Source organism: Musa acuminata, chromosome BXJ1-9, assembly GCF_036884655.1.
Source record: "Musa acuminata AAA Group cultivar baxijiao chromosome BXJ1-9, Cavendish_Baxijiao_AAA, whole genome shotgun sequence".
In the NCBI taxonomy this organism is placed as follows: Eukaryota; Viridiplantae; Streptophyta; class Magnoliopsida; order Zingiberales; family Musaceae; genus Musa; species Musa acuminata.
The window spans coordinates 39,920,574-39,935,917 of NC_088335.1; the positions used below are offsets into that span (position 1 = coordinate 39,920,574).

The following is a 15,344-nucleotide window of genomic DNA, read 5'->3' on the forward strand; positions in this document are numbered from 1 at the left end:
ATGAGCACCTGTATTGTATCCCTAGTGTCCCTACACGAGCAGCTATGAGACCAGCTGCATCCATCATATGGACGGGTATACAACACACTAGTCTGTCCGGTTATCACGATGTCCCTCTCGAGTAATCTATGACCGGGATTATTTAGGATATGTGTTTAAAGGTGAATCGATCTCATTATCGTGATCTCATCACGATCTGATTCCCATTGCACAAATCCGAGGACATCACAATATATATATGCATTTATGCAATAGTTATAAAGTGATATACGCCAAAATATAATAAGCAAAAAGATTCTGTATCAAGTCACACGTGTCATCACTCACGTGATTGGCTTGTTAGGCACCTATAACTAGCACTTTCCTTACTACTTTCTTTCATTACTTATCTATATTTTATACTTTATAATTACTCTAAGTTATTACTTTCATTACTTTCCGATATGGGCTTTGATGAAATGATTTTGTCGAACGAAACTTTTCAAATCCGTAACTTTTATTGCTGCACTAATTCACCCCACTCCTCCCCTCCCCTTCTTAGTATTGTATTAATCTTAACATAATATTTTGACTAAAAGACTTATAGGGGTATGGTAGATAATTTATTATACCTCACAGCAACTAGACCTGATATTATGTTTAGTATTGGAGTATGTGCTAGATTTTAATCTAATCCCAAGCAATCTTACTTAAAAGCTATTTAAAGGATTTTTAGATACCTGAAAGGAACTCCTAATCTAGGATTATGGTATCCATAATCCAAAAACTTTGAGTTACTTATTTTTACCGATGTTGATTCTCTAATTGTCAAATAGATAGAAAAAGCACATCCGGAACATGTTAACTCTTAGGTCATACACTTATCTCTTGATCTTCCAAGAAACAAAACTCGATTGCACTATCTATAACTTAAGTTGAGTACATAGTAGCAGGTGCATGTTATGCACAATTTATATGAATGAAAAACACTTTAGAAGATTATAGAATTTATTTGAAAAATATCCCTATAAAATGTGATAATAGTAGTGCAATATATTTAATCAAGAATATCATTCAACACTCTATAATTAAATATATTGATATGAAGTAGCATTTTATTCGAGATCATGTTAATAATCATGCCATATCTTTAGAAATTATTGATACAAAGCATCAATTAGCATATATTTTTATAAAACCATTGAACAAGGAATAATTTGATTTTATTAGAAGAGAATTAGGCATGTTAAATATTCCAAATGTATGAATTCCTCTATACATTTTTCGGATTTCTCGATTTTTCATAACTTTGAGTTTTCTTTTTAAATCGAGATCATTTTCTTCATTCATTCTTCTTGTAATTCACTAAAGAAGATATTTTATTCATGGATTTTTGCTATACTTGATCTTTTATATGATAACCATTTCGTATGAATCCTTCTTCCTTCTATTTACAAGAAAAGGGATTTGATTCATGAATTTTTAGTATGTACATTTTGATTTTTTATCATGAATCCTTTCTCTATGCAAAAGTAGAAGTTTGATTCAATGAAACAAATTTTTTTATGGATTTAATTTGGTTCATGGATTTTGTTCTTATAACTTGATTTTTCTTGTAACTAATGAATTCCTCCCTTACTCTTCTTCCTTTTCTTCTTATTCTTATGACAAAAGGAAGAAAGAAACTTGCACCAAAAAATACTTGCACATCTAAAGCAATAAAGCTAGTTACCTATTTTAAGAAGCAAAAGTAATTATCATGCAAAGTTTTTACTTAACTTCTCATTTCACAAATTTACTAGATTGGATAAATTAGTGTAAAACTTACTTGAATAGTTTAAAATACTTGTATTATTGAATAATTCTCTTTTTTTGTTGATGACAAAGAGGGAGAAATGATGAATGTTTGGTATCATGATGAATGGTATCATGATCAAAATATTGATTAAATACATAAAGTGATAAATGCTTAAAATTTTAATGTCTTAGCATCATGTATGTATGTCCAAAATGATGTTAATGTTGGTATCATGAATGTTTTAGTATCATGTGTGTTGTACCCAAAGTGATGTTAATTTATTTTTGATATCATGCATAAAATAAGGATGAAATGTAATGTTTTAAAATTATGCATATTTTAATTTGAAACTATAATGATACCTAACATATAAAATTTTGATATAATATATTGCATTCTATCGTAGAGATCAAAATTATTTCACTTGAATTTAAAGGTCATGATTCCTTTTGAATTCAAGTTTGCTTTATCTCAATATAGCATATAGATAGGGAGAGTTAAGGTTAACTCTGTTATCAATTAGTTATCTTCGTCAAAAAGAGGGAGATTATTGAATCTCGGATTTTGATGATGAAATCAATTGATAAATTAATGATCTAATCCATATGTTGAAATAAGTGATGCAAGACTAACTACATGAAAAAAGGTAAATCAATTATGGAAGAATCGGGTGTTGTGTCGGAGTCATGATCGGGCATCGGGTTAGAAGAATCGGAGTATGCACCGAGAATGGGTGTTGTAGGAGTCAATATGCTGAAGGATCGCGTGATGCACCGAATATCTAAACGATGTGCTAGAAGTTCATCGGAAGCTCATCAAGAGTTCACCAGAAGTGCGCTAAAAGTTTCGTCGGGAGTTTGACTGAACAATTGACGTGTCGGATAACTAGATTGCTTGATTGTAATTGTTTTGGCCTTAATTGATGCTTGGGAGAAATCCTACTAACTCAGTTATGGGCCAACTAGGCCAAAATTAAGACTGAATTGGTCCTATTGTTTGGCTCATTCAATGACCCAAAGCCATGTCAAGCGGTGGCACTATCGAAGCTAGTGGTGGTATCGCCTGAGGCTTAACCTCCTAGGTGGTCTGGGTGATGGTACCGCCCAGATTGATCGATGGTACCACCAATAGTTAATGCTATCAGGAGGTGGTACTGCTCTGTCAAGCAATGGTGCCACCCTGTCAAGTAGTGGTATTGCCAGAGCCTTGTCTCTAAGGCACTATCAAGTGGTGGTACCACCCAATATCAGTTTGTAGGTGGTAGTATCGCCCAATAATGGCGATGGTAATACCAATACCCCAGAAATCTAAGATAAGATACTTTTTTACTCTAATTTTGAAGTCATTGGGACCTATAAATACCTCACTCTTTTCTACATGAAAGTATAACAAAGTGTGAACAAAATATTAAAGTATTAGGGTATGAAAGTATTGTAAAAGTACTAAGTGTCCTCCCTTTCTAAGTATTATAATTATTCAAGCAAGATGTGAGGCTTATAAAGGTTGTCTCCTAAACCCGTGAAAATGAGAAAGTATTGTAAGAGGGTGGTTGATTTTCACTTATTAAAGGAAGACCATTATTGGATGCTAGTGACCTCAACGGAAGAGGAATCAGAAGTGGATGTATGTCACAACGATCGAACCATTATAAATCTAATGTGTTCTTTCCTTACTGCTTACTTTCATTACTTAGCTGCATTCTGTATTGTAAATTTACTTCAAGTCGATATTTTCTTGATACGATTTTTTCGTTATATTTTTATCAACTTAGAAAGATTTGGAATCGCAACCGTCATTTTTATCGCTGTACTAATTCACCCTCCCCCCCCCCCCCCCTCCCCCTAGTGGCGTATTGATTCTAACACATACAAATTTTTTTATGGAGGACTAATATTATTCTTATGAAATAGTATTGCTACTTTTGAGTATATAAATCTAAATTACAAGGATATCTAAAACAATATTATCTTATCCCATCACATAATTATTCGAAGTAAATTCTCTTTGAGAATTATCTAAATCTCCTAAATATGAATATAATTTTCTTAATATCATTTATAATTTTAATATAATTTTAGAAATTATTAATCTAGATCACTTTGGCAACTATAAGGCAAATACAATAATATAAAATATAGTTTAAAATATCTTATAAATGATAAAAAAAATTTATTATAAATTATATCCTATAAATCTACCATCCCAGCTCCCTTTGGTAGCTATAGATTAGATAAAACTTAGATATATAATTTATAAATAATATTTACTAAATTATTTCAATTTAATTTATGTAGATATAGTTTAATAATAAAATAATAACCGTAATAATTATTGAATATTTATCAACAAAAAGAAAAACTCATATGATAACTATAATCATGATAAAATATAAACCATACCTTTATATTAAAAATAAATATTATTTCATAATTATATATATATATACATGTGAATAACCAAATAAATATCTAAGAATAATAATTGATTTTTTATTTATCGTATGCAAAATATAATCAATAAGTCATATGAGAAAACTAAAAAATCATAATTTATATTTTTTAATTTCATTTGAAACCCTTACACCAATAAATCTTATTTAATTAGGCAAACCTAGAATTAGGCTAAACATCAACCCAATTAAGTCAAGAATTAAAATTGATCAATATGAAAATTGATCAAAATTTTATTTTTTCTAAATTTGATTAAATAAAAATCTAGTAAATAGTCAAATATAGACATGATCAAGTCCAATCAAAATATTTAATTAATTAATTTTATAATTGAGGGCATAAATAAAAAAATTTAAATTTTAAAAGGGTAAAACTATAATTTGACATAGGATATATAATGATAATTTATAATTTTCTAAGGGCATAAAGAAAAATTAAAATTTAAGGACACATATTTCTCTTATTTTTTAGGATAAAACTATCTTTTTAGTCAAAAGAAAAACCTAACCTCCCTTTCTACATGAGATCGTCGTTGTGCGTGGCCATCACCTTCGCGTGGCGATGTAACTACCATTCGTAGCTATTGCATGAGATGCAATCACTGCACATAGTGGTGCTGCATAGTCATTGGCTACAATTAGGCGAGCAATCACCAGAGGCCACCCTCAATAATATATCATCAACAATAAGCTATCGACAATGGTCTATCAATCAAACACGAGGAACCTTACATCGCTCATAAGCAAGCGATAAAATGAATCGGATAGAAAAGCATACTAGCAATATTGATGATTCATTCATGCGACGTAAATAAAAACTAATTAACACCTCTTCATGAGTGAAAGGTACTAACAAATAGATCTAAAGTATTTGATTTCAAAATCATGGCTTTGATATCAATTGTAAACATAAAAATCATAAGCTATTATTTTACAAAAAACTTTAATGCCGAAATCTAAAATCAAATAACAATAGATCTCTAAATTTACGATACGTACCTTTCGATACTAAAATATTTTCTCTGATCTACTAGCATACCATCATCGGATCCGAGATCTGTAATAATATCGACCTATAAGGAGAACTAGATTCGTCTTCTCCTCTTTTCTTATCTTTTACAGGACTATTATGAACGTTAGATTTAGGAATAAAGGGATACAAGAGAATATATGTAATATCTCGATAACTAATTCACATGATTAAGGAGAGATAAGAGAAGATTTGTAATTTCTTAATAATATCATACAATTCATTTATCCATGTATCCGCATAATTAATCATTATGTGTATAATTCTTAGAAGGTATTATCTATTTATAGGCGAGAATAGATATTCTATGATAAGTAATTAGAAAAATCCCTCTCAATCAAAGTTATCTTTTGATGAATTATTTTATAATTATATTTTCTGTCTGATAGGTAATTATAATCAAAATCTAATCATATCCATAATATATTTTATATAATTGAATATTACTATATAATCTAACACCCCGTCATCTCCGTCACCCCAGTGGCTCTGTCCACACGATAGAGAGAGAGAGAGAGAAAAAAAAAAAAGAGAGAAAAGAGAGCGAGCGAAGGAAAGAATAGAAGAAAGTCAACTTCTCTAACTAGCCTGTATCCAGTTCTCTCTCTAACTAGAGCAGACTGTGTATCTTGTGGTTCACATGATAAGGGAAGAAGAGAAGGAAATCACTCTAAGTGAGTCTTGCAGAGCTAGAGATAGAGATAGAGGCCAAACTCATCTGTCTCCCAAAACGAGAGAGTTAGAGAGAGAGAGAGAGAGAGAGAGAGAGAGAGAGAGCAGTGGTAATGGAAGAAGAAGAGAAGGAATTCCTTGATGCTCCCCTAACTAGCAAGTATCCAGGTTCTCCCTCTACCAGAGCAGACTATATGTAGATTTATTATGGCTCAAATGAGGAAAGAAGAGAAGGAAATCACTGTACCCGAGTCTTATAGAGCTGCTGCAGCTGTTCGAAGCCCAAACTGCCTCATTAAACTCTCCCTTGTCGCGGTTCGGCTTTGCAGTTATGCGTCTCGTTATAACTTAGAAGATCCAAATGATGCACAGTCCTGATTGGATCAGGACGAGTGGAGCCGGAACGCGTCGACATCAAAGTGGTTTAGAGATGCCTCGCACTTCGTTGGATCAGGAATTCTTCTCTCACACCATGTTGGAGATGTGGACATGAGAAGGCTTTTAGTAGCTAATGAATCACTATATCACACACAACAATGCAAATGTTGACGTAATGGTAACATGATACATAAAATCAAATGTCACTCTGCAGAACATCACATCATTCTACTTTATAAGAGTACAAACTAGTAATCCATTTACAACCTCAATTTTATTTGTCAAAGTTGCAGCTCAATACAAATTGTAGAATACAAAAGGAGAATAACATATACAGGAACAACACTACAACACTTCAAACCTTCTCTCCTCCATAATGTTACACAAGGACAATATTTCAAATAATATATTCTTACAGAAACTTTATTGTGTTGGTGGATTTGAGATAACTTTCAAGAACTGAAACTAGCTACATGGTGAGTGTATCAGGAAGAGCAGTATAAGCTCCTAGAATCTTGCCACCGACATCAGGGAAACACTCCTGGTTGGGCAGGGGCCCGACCTTGCCATCAGCTTCCACCTTGACAGGGTATTTCAGTAGGTGACCTGTCAGTGGTGTTATTTCCTCTGCAGTGTATCTCGACCAGTTCTCTTCAGCTATCTTGTTCACAAACTTTACACACTCCAAACTGTTGGGTTCCTTGAAACGGTCATCTATCATACCGAGATGTTCCGCCCACAATGACATCCTATATCCATATACCTGGAGCAATTCAAATTTTGTTAATATGCATTGCGCTTGGTATAATATGCAATATCAAAATTCTCTTTGAAAAAGGTAAACTATGATGGTACTTCAGTACCACCTTGCAAATGCAACAAGTGCTACAACAAGAACTAAAAGCAGGAACAGATGTGTAAGTACTAGAAAACTTTTGTCTGGTTTTGTACTAATACAATTACCACAAAAGCACCAAAACTTTCCATCTGGCTAACCAATCAGCTGCTTTAGTTTGCCAATTAAGGAAAGCATCTTGAGTCCCATTCATCAGCAAGTTAGTCTATTGAGAGATCCATTTTTTCAGTTACACTTTTAATTGATCTTGCGTAGGGTGACTTGGTTCCACCAACACCTGGTTTAGTCCACCTGGAAGGGCGACTAAAATTGGATCACTTTGTATCAGCTATTCCCACAAACTAGCTAATGCATAATATGACTACCTCCAACATTCTCCATTTAAATTTCTATCACTGCATCAGCACCACATCTATCATAGGGTTTATCATTGGCAAGGAACTCTCTTTCAGTCAGAAAAAAGTTAAGGTCCATCACATATCATGAAATTTCTCAGATGCTGTAGGAAAACGATACAAACTTTTAACTTTTCCATATTTTTCATTCAACATCAAGTTATTTTTTATGATTTTGATTTTTATGTATTCAACTATCAGAGGGTACTTGATGTTGAGTTTCTTGTCACTGGAATATTGATATGAATTGAATTGATTTTGACGATTTACTATGATGGGATTTTATTGTAATTTGGTATTTTATTGTAAAATAAAGAATACTTACATGTACCTGTTCAAGCACATCATCACCTATCCTCTAGCCATCAACACGTGTTATTTAAACCTTTAACCACCTATAGGATCGGAAATGCCAAAGCTTTTCTTGTTCCAGCAGTCTCTTCACAAGCTTTCTTCTGTGATTTGACACAGCAAAATCCCTAATTTCCAAAACAAATTATCTCTTGCTTTTTTGAAGGTAAACATGTCTAGCATTGTGCAGTTTTTTATGTACTTTGGCTGGTCTTCAAGGAAAAAACAAAACAAAATAGAAACAACTCAAATGAAGTCACACAAAAGTGGAACCATAGTTAATTAGCTACATCCATGTTGTAGTCATATTGTCCAACGCATTCTTTGACAATACAATCTTTTCCTGTTTCATTCTTCCACCCAACACATGCATTCTTTGTTTTCTTGCACTTTGCAAGTTAGAAAGCTTTCCTAAACTTGAGTCTGGAAATTCGTTGGGACAAACACCACTGTACAGGAGACTTGTCTTTAATATTCTAAGTTGATCTACCAACTCACTCATAGAGGTCCTTGTCACATGTCACTATGCCAATCAGCAGGCCTGTGAGATAGCATGGAAAAGCATGATTTAATGTGTTTCTAAAATGATTAACTGTATATCACAACAATTCTCAACTAATGATCCAAATAATCTTGAAGTCCCAGACATGGGACTCAAGGTTTCATCTCATGGATAATTTGATAATTGGACCAGATGCCTGTAGTTCCCAAACAATATGGTATTTCTAAATAATTTTTTCTTCATATGGTGGAAAGGCACAAAGCTTATCATTTTTACAGTAGCATGATAAGTTACTCAATATATGTTTAAACTCAAACTTCTTTGAACGATGCCTCAAATTAGCAGTAGAAAGAAGTTCAATCAGCAATGAACTATAACATAACTGCACAGTGTTCTATAAGGGTAGTTAGAAAGGAATACCAAGTTTCACATGATGAAGAATACATACAGACTCATATATTTTATGATAGTGATACTAAAATCTTTCATATATTATACATATTCAATGTATAATAAATGTTTGGAGATGGTTAAATAAAGTTTAGATTTAGAATTATAAAGTGATACAGAAGGATGAAACATAAAAGATGATAAATGGCAATGACCTGGCCATGTGGATGTCTTTTTCTCTTAGTCCATGTATGATGAGGCTGATAGGCTCCCATGGCTATCTCAGTATCTCTTGAACCAGCCAAAGATCTTTGGTTGATATTGGCTGAACCAATTATAACATACTCATCATCTACAATCATCCCTTTTGCATGGACATAGATCATAAACCGCCGAAACTTTTGTGACAATTCCTGAGTTCATTCAAGATGGAATACTTAGATATTAAATGTGAAGCATGGTACAAAAGCACTTGGTTATTTTCTAAAAGTAATCTATATAGAGTATGACAACCTAGATACTCATTTCCTTTGAGTTAAACCTCTATGATATGTAAGTCTCTACAAAGACAATATTAAGCAAGGCACATTAGAGAATAAAATAGAAGTAGCCTTGTCGCAATGTGAAGATCATAATGCTAATTGCAAACTTCAGACGTAACAATTTTGAGACAATCCATAAGATACAGAGGATTTATTGGAAACAGTGTGATCTCCCATGTCAAAATCAACATCAACAGGACAAATATGGAGCTAAAATACAAAAAAGTCACTAGCTATAAATATTCAGCTTTCAAATTACATCCAATGTTTGATGCAAGGTAGGCAATACCGAATGATATCGCCTGGTACGGGCGGTACATACCGGTCTGATGGGATACCGGTACGCGGACCGCCCGCAACCGGGCAGAACGTTTAAAAATGCCCCGTATCGGACGATACAGGGCAATATTGAGTGGTAACGATCGAAATTTCGACCGTTACCGCCCGGCACAACTCGGTAACGGTCGACATTGACCGTTACCGCATTGTAACAGTGCTACAATGCTCCAACGGTCAATTCCCGCATTGTAATAGTGCTACAGTGCTCCAACGGTCAAATTGACCGTTGGAGCCCTTTCTCATAGTATATAAACTCTTCTTCTTCCCTATTTCACTCCTAAACTCTTTTTTCTCTCCTAAACTCTATAAAACAACGATTTGTGAATTCAATCGAGGCTAATTTGGGAAGATTAAGAGGAAGAACTTTCAAATCAAGAGATATGTATTCTCTTTCTTTAATTAGAGAGCAATTAAGATCTTTAATATTATGATTAGTGTGTTTCATGCATATTAAATATTGAAAAATATTTATGATGCTGCGATTAGCCATTTCAATGATGATTTAATCGAAATTTGTTCGATTTTATGTCAATTCAATATGTTTAATATCTATTAGGGTGTTTGCCATGTTTATAGTGTTGAAAGAGAAGTAATTAATAAAAATTTAACTATATTAATCATGTAATTAGTGTATCTAATGATGATTTTATCATAATTTAAATCATATTAGATCAAAATAACATATTTAATGTTTCTTTTATGTGTTTGACATATATATGATGGTAAAATAGGTTTAATTAGGTTTTAGTAAAGTTATTTAATGCTGCGATTAGTCATTTTAATGATAATTTAATCGAAATTTATTCGATTTTATGTCAATTCAATGTGTTTAATACCTATTAGGGTGTTTGTCATTTTTATAGTGTTGAAAGAGAAGTAATTAGTGAAAAATTAACTATGTTAATTATGTAATTAGTGTATCTAATGATGATTTTATCATAATTTGAATCATATTGGATCAAAATTACATATTTAATGTTTCTTTTATGTGTTTGACATATATATGATGGAACAAGACTTCCTTAAAGCTCGAAAAAGATATGTGATACTATTCTTACCTAATTTACATTAATTTTGCTAAACTTATACTATTACTATATTTATTTCTAACTTAAAAACACTATCCTAACTTTTTTTTTATTTTCAAGTATTTTCGGAGGGTTTTACACCCTAATTTAGGTGTACCGCTCGGTACGCCAAGGCGTACTGCTTGGTATACTATACTGTACCGTACCGAGCCAACGTCGAAATGCCGGTACAGTACGGTATTGCAGACCTTAGTTTGACATACCACCCGAAATGGTACGAAATGGTCATACATATCGGTCCGTTAGCTGACCTGTATGAGGATGATGTATCAGCCAACACAGTCGAAACTTATGCTGTATCAACTGATATGGGTTGGTACAATCGAAATTTCACCAATACCGATAAGTATGGGTGATGTATCGATAAGTACAGGTGATGTATCAGCCAACGCAGTCGAAACTTATGTTGTATCAACTGATATGGGTTGGTAGGTGGTACAATCGAAATTTCAGCAATACCGATCCAAATTGGGTCAAGTTTGGCCCCAACGATCAAATTGACCATTGGGGCCTCATTTGGAGCTTTAAATCGCCCCCTCTCCCCCTATTTCACTCACTTACACTCACTCATTAACACTCTCATTCTCACTCTTTCTCACACTCTTGCTTGTGATTAAAGTTTCTAATCAGCAATTAGTGGTAATCAAGCTATTAATTTGGATAAAAACAGACTGAAACTGAAGATCCAATGGAATTTCTCTCCAATTTGAAGGTATTTTGCTTCTTTGTATGTTTATTTATCATTTAATATAATTAGAGACGTATTAACACATATTTACAAAGATTAAACATGATTAAGGTCATTCTCTTGTGTTAGTCTTAATTAGTTCGATTGTCTTATATTTAGACCCAAATTGGAAGTATTTAGGTTAATCACTATCTTATGCATTTATTTACACCTCATATACACTCTATTCTTAATTAAATAAAATAAAATTATCATAGGATTTTTCTATAAACTTTCAACCATTGTTCAGCCTTTTCTAGAAAACTGGTGCATACTAGCGTACTGACATTATGTACATCAGTACTGACTGATATCTACCAATCCTCCCGTGGACCGACACCACCTGGGTATGATGATTCTTGATTACATCCACATCAAACATGTACAATACAGGACTTTGTTGTTTATTTTTTTCAAATGGCTCGTCATTTAATATGAAGTGAATCTGATAAAAATGTTTGAGGACTTCATAAATGAATAATGATATTTTTATTCATTTAAATGAATAACGATATTTTTATTCATTTTAATCCCTTAAAAATGATATTTCCAATGCATTTACGGAAATTAGCGAATTTATGAACTAAATAATGATTACATCTATGTAATTTTAGGTTTCAGCATTATGGAGCATGTTGATCACAACGTTAGACAGTTTCCACATAACAGAAACAGTAAAGAGAAAAAAAGGAGGTGAACTAGAATGTTGTTCAATACTTCAATATTTCTAATGAAGGGTTTACACTTTACACTATAAATATGAAGTTTTCAACGCTGAAAGAAAATTATTAACGATGAACTATGAAAGATAATTAATTAAACAATCATCCTACTAATGAATCAACTGCTAAGCCAGCCATAGAACAAAGATTTACTTCAAGAAAAAATAGCATCACAGTAACGATTGAAAATCAACAGAAATTACTACTTACATGCACAAATTACCTATTGATCTTTGGTTCTTACCCTTAAATAGCCAGGACTCTGTAAAACATGTTGTTGGTACTCATCTCATCTGGCAGCAGGAACGGGTGGAAGTTGTGATGTAAGAAATCAGTTTAAAATGTCAATTAAGTTTTGGTGTATTGATTCCAGACCAGTGCTCCAAAAATTAGGGAAGAGAGTCTTAATGAATATATAATATATAACTCCAGTTCAGCTCTAATATTCAGGAAGGATTCTGCCAAAATGATTTTAAATTGACAAATGACCAAATAGTTCCATTATTGACTTAAAACAACTTAAATATAAAATATTTAAGTTCAATCTTTTTGCTGCCATCAAAAGGTCGCGTTGGCAGGAAAAGATAAAAACCAACAAAAACAGCTGGATTTGACCACCGCTAACTAGTGTAAGCCAACAAAAACAGAAGGTAACCCCTAACCTTTTATGGAAATAAATATGCCATATTAGAGAAGAATAATGATTCCCTATTAACCTAAAATTTCAAGAGCACTTTATTGGAATAAAGTATGTATTTATTTGTTTTTGCATTACCAAACTCTTTATTCATATGATGATCAGATGAGTATTGGAGATATAATGAGATTTGTCACTATATTCAGAGCTATGAATAAATTTTGAGTCTTTAATTTGAAATATATTATATCTCAATCATATTTTTATGAACTACACTTCATTATTTTTGTTAATATTTTTACATACTTTTTTAATCTTTCACATGCTGATTTCATATATTTTTAAAAGTTAAATATCTTAGGAAATAAAAGCTAAAAGAATCTTTTTGCATTTAATAATTTTCTATTTTTTATCATTTGTTTGGCTTGATCTTCGACTAATTCCAATCCCAGCACCTTGATCTGACAGTATAAAAATAACAATATAGTCTCTAGTCAATCATAATGCTATTCTTGGGAACTAGAATAAATAGTTTTGAAATCATAAAAAGATCCCTTTCATGTATTGTTCTTGTTGTTTGACATTCAAATAGCATACTTAAAAAGTTGGGTAACTGTAATATGTGGATATCTGACATATATTGTGCGTTCGGACGCCCATGTCCATGCAGCATTGGCTATTGGTTGCATAATACCAGTGATTAAAATATTCAAACTTGAGCAAAATTTGTACTGTTTCTACAATAATTGCACTTTTCTTATCGTTGCTAGTACTCGTTTATGGATGCAGATGCATTATTATTACTTTCTTAAGAGGCTTTATCATTATCTCTAAACTAATTTATAAGTGTCTTCTTTTCATGACCGGTATGATAGTGGAATGTCTTGCCAACAAAAAAGAATTCTCTTTTATCTGTTCTGTTGATTGTCCAGTGAAGCATTGTAAAATGCTTAAACAGATTTAACTTGAACCATGTTTATGACTATATATTTTAAAAAGGCCCCAGTGGCTTTGATCATTTTTAGCTGAAACATCCCATGTTTTAGGTTAAGCTATAGCGAAATCCTCTTTGGTACATAGGAAACTAGATCTAACTTCTAATCACATCAATGAAAATTTTGAATTTGATGATAAATTTTCGCCCTGACCATACCAAATGATATTTACCGGTCAAGGACATGAACCAAAATATGTACCACTCCTTTCCAGGTGGTTTGTGGCCAGTTCATTGGTTACCAGGAATTAACTCTCCTGAATTGGTTTGATCCTTTCTTTTCCTGTTGATTTAGGGTTAAAGCAACCGCTGATCCCTTCTCTCGATTTCTCTTGCACTCACCTCTCTCGTGCCACCTGCCACACACCGGCTCACCAAGTACTGCTCCTCTTCCTCGTCCGCCTCCTATTCCTCCTCTGCTTCTACTCCTCTTCTCCTTCTTCTCCTCACCTCCTCCCCTTCTCCTCCTCCTCCTCCTCCTCCACCTCTCCCTTTTTGGTACATTATGTACCAGCACGGCAGCACACATGTCAGCATGCTGGTTCATACGGGACCCATAGTAGTCTGGTCGAGACCGGTATGGGTTTGATACCCGAGATTTTAAACTAAGCTCCAAGTATTTAAGGTAGTCATTAGGTGTCAGATGAGTGGAATGCCTATGTCAGCACTATGCCATCCGTGATGAAGGAATAAGGAAAAGAATCGAGGAAAATGAGGGCAAAAAAATTGTACAGGCAACGCAGAGAGGTGCATGCTAGTACCATGTCCTTGTCAGCAAACTCAGCATATGCATGGGCACACGGCTTGTATTGCACAAAATGCACAGTACATGCCTTGCCAACAAAGTACAGCCATGCAACCCATGCCACTGAATTTATCATACAACGTAAATGATTCATACTATTCCATTTGATGACTGAAAGACAAGTAAAACAATTTCAAATTATGCCATAGATACTTTACCTCTGGGATTTTTTCCAAGGACTGATCATCTTGTTGCAAGTTATCTTTTGGCGCTTCTTCACGATTTCCAAGACAATAGAAATTAAGATAATCTTGTGGATGTGCATTTTCAAGGTTCATGAATTTAAGAGCCCGTGCCACAATTTCATACATCATCTGTATTGTCTGGCCCTGTAGGAATCATAAGTTCCAAAAGTTAAAAGATTGTGATAATATGATCAACATAGGAAGCCTCAGTTACATAGAAGCAGAGTCTGCCATACCGAATCGTACCGCCCGGTACGGGCGGTATGTATCGGTCCGATAGGCTAACGGTACGCGGACCGCCTGTTACCGGTCCTCTGTAGCAATGCACTGTAGCAGTACAGACTACAGTACACTGTAGCACTGCAACGTTACATTTTACTGTTACAGTGCACTATTATAGTAGCAGTATAGTGCACCAGTATATTGTAGCAATGCACTGTATCAGTGCTATAGTGCTCGGTACACCGTACCGTACCGGTACCGAGCCCAGGTCGAAATACCGGTA

The 15,344-nt window shown here is 33.6% G+C and overlaps 1 protein-coding gene across 3 annotated transcripts in view; it reads right to left on the reverse strand.

The window, feature by feature from the left end:
• Positions 1-6,479: 6,479 nt before the first annotated feature.
• The window catches only part of LOC103998536 (phospholipase D delta), a 43,597-nt gene continuing 34,732 nt past the window's right edge, over positions 6,480-15,344 (reverse strand). Inside the window, exons 8-10 of one of the 3 annotated variants that reach the window (XM_065083626.1) lie at positions 14,813-14,983; positions 9,016-9,213; positions 6,480-7,069 (exon numbers count right to left, since the gene is read on the reverse strand). In XM_065083626.1, coding sequence (XP_064939698.1) covers positions 6,776-7,069; positions 9,016-9,213; positions 14,813-14,983 — 663 coding nt within the window. In that variant the 3' untranslated portion in view covers positions 6,480-6,775. Of the gene's footprint in view, positions 7,070-9,015; positions 9,214-12,484; positions 12,677-14,812; positions 14,984-15,344 lie in introns of those variants that run through there. The other 2 variants (XM_009420028.3, XM_018818428.2) reach the window with 2 other exon arrangements.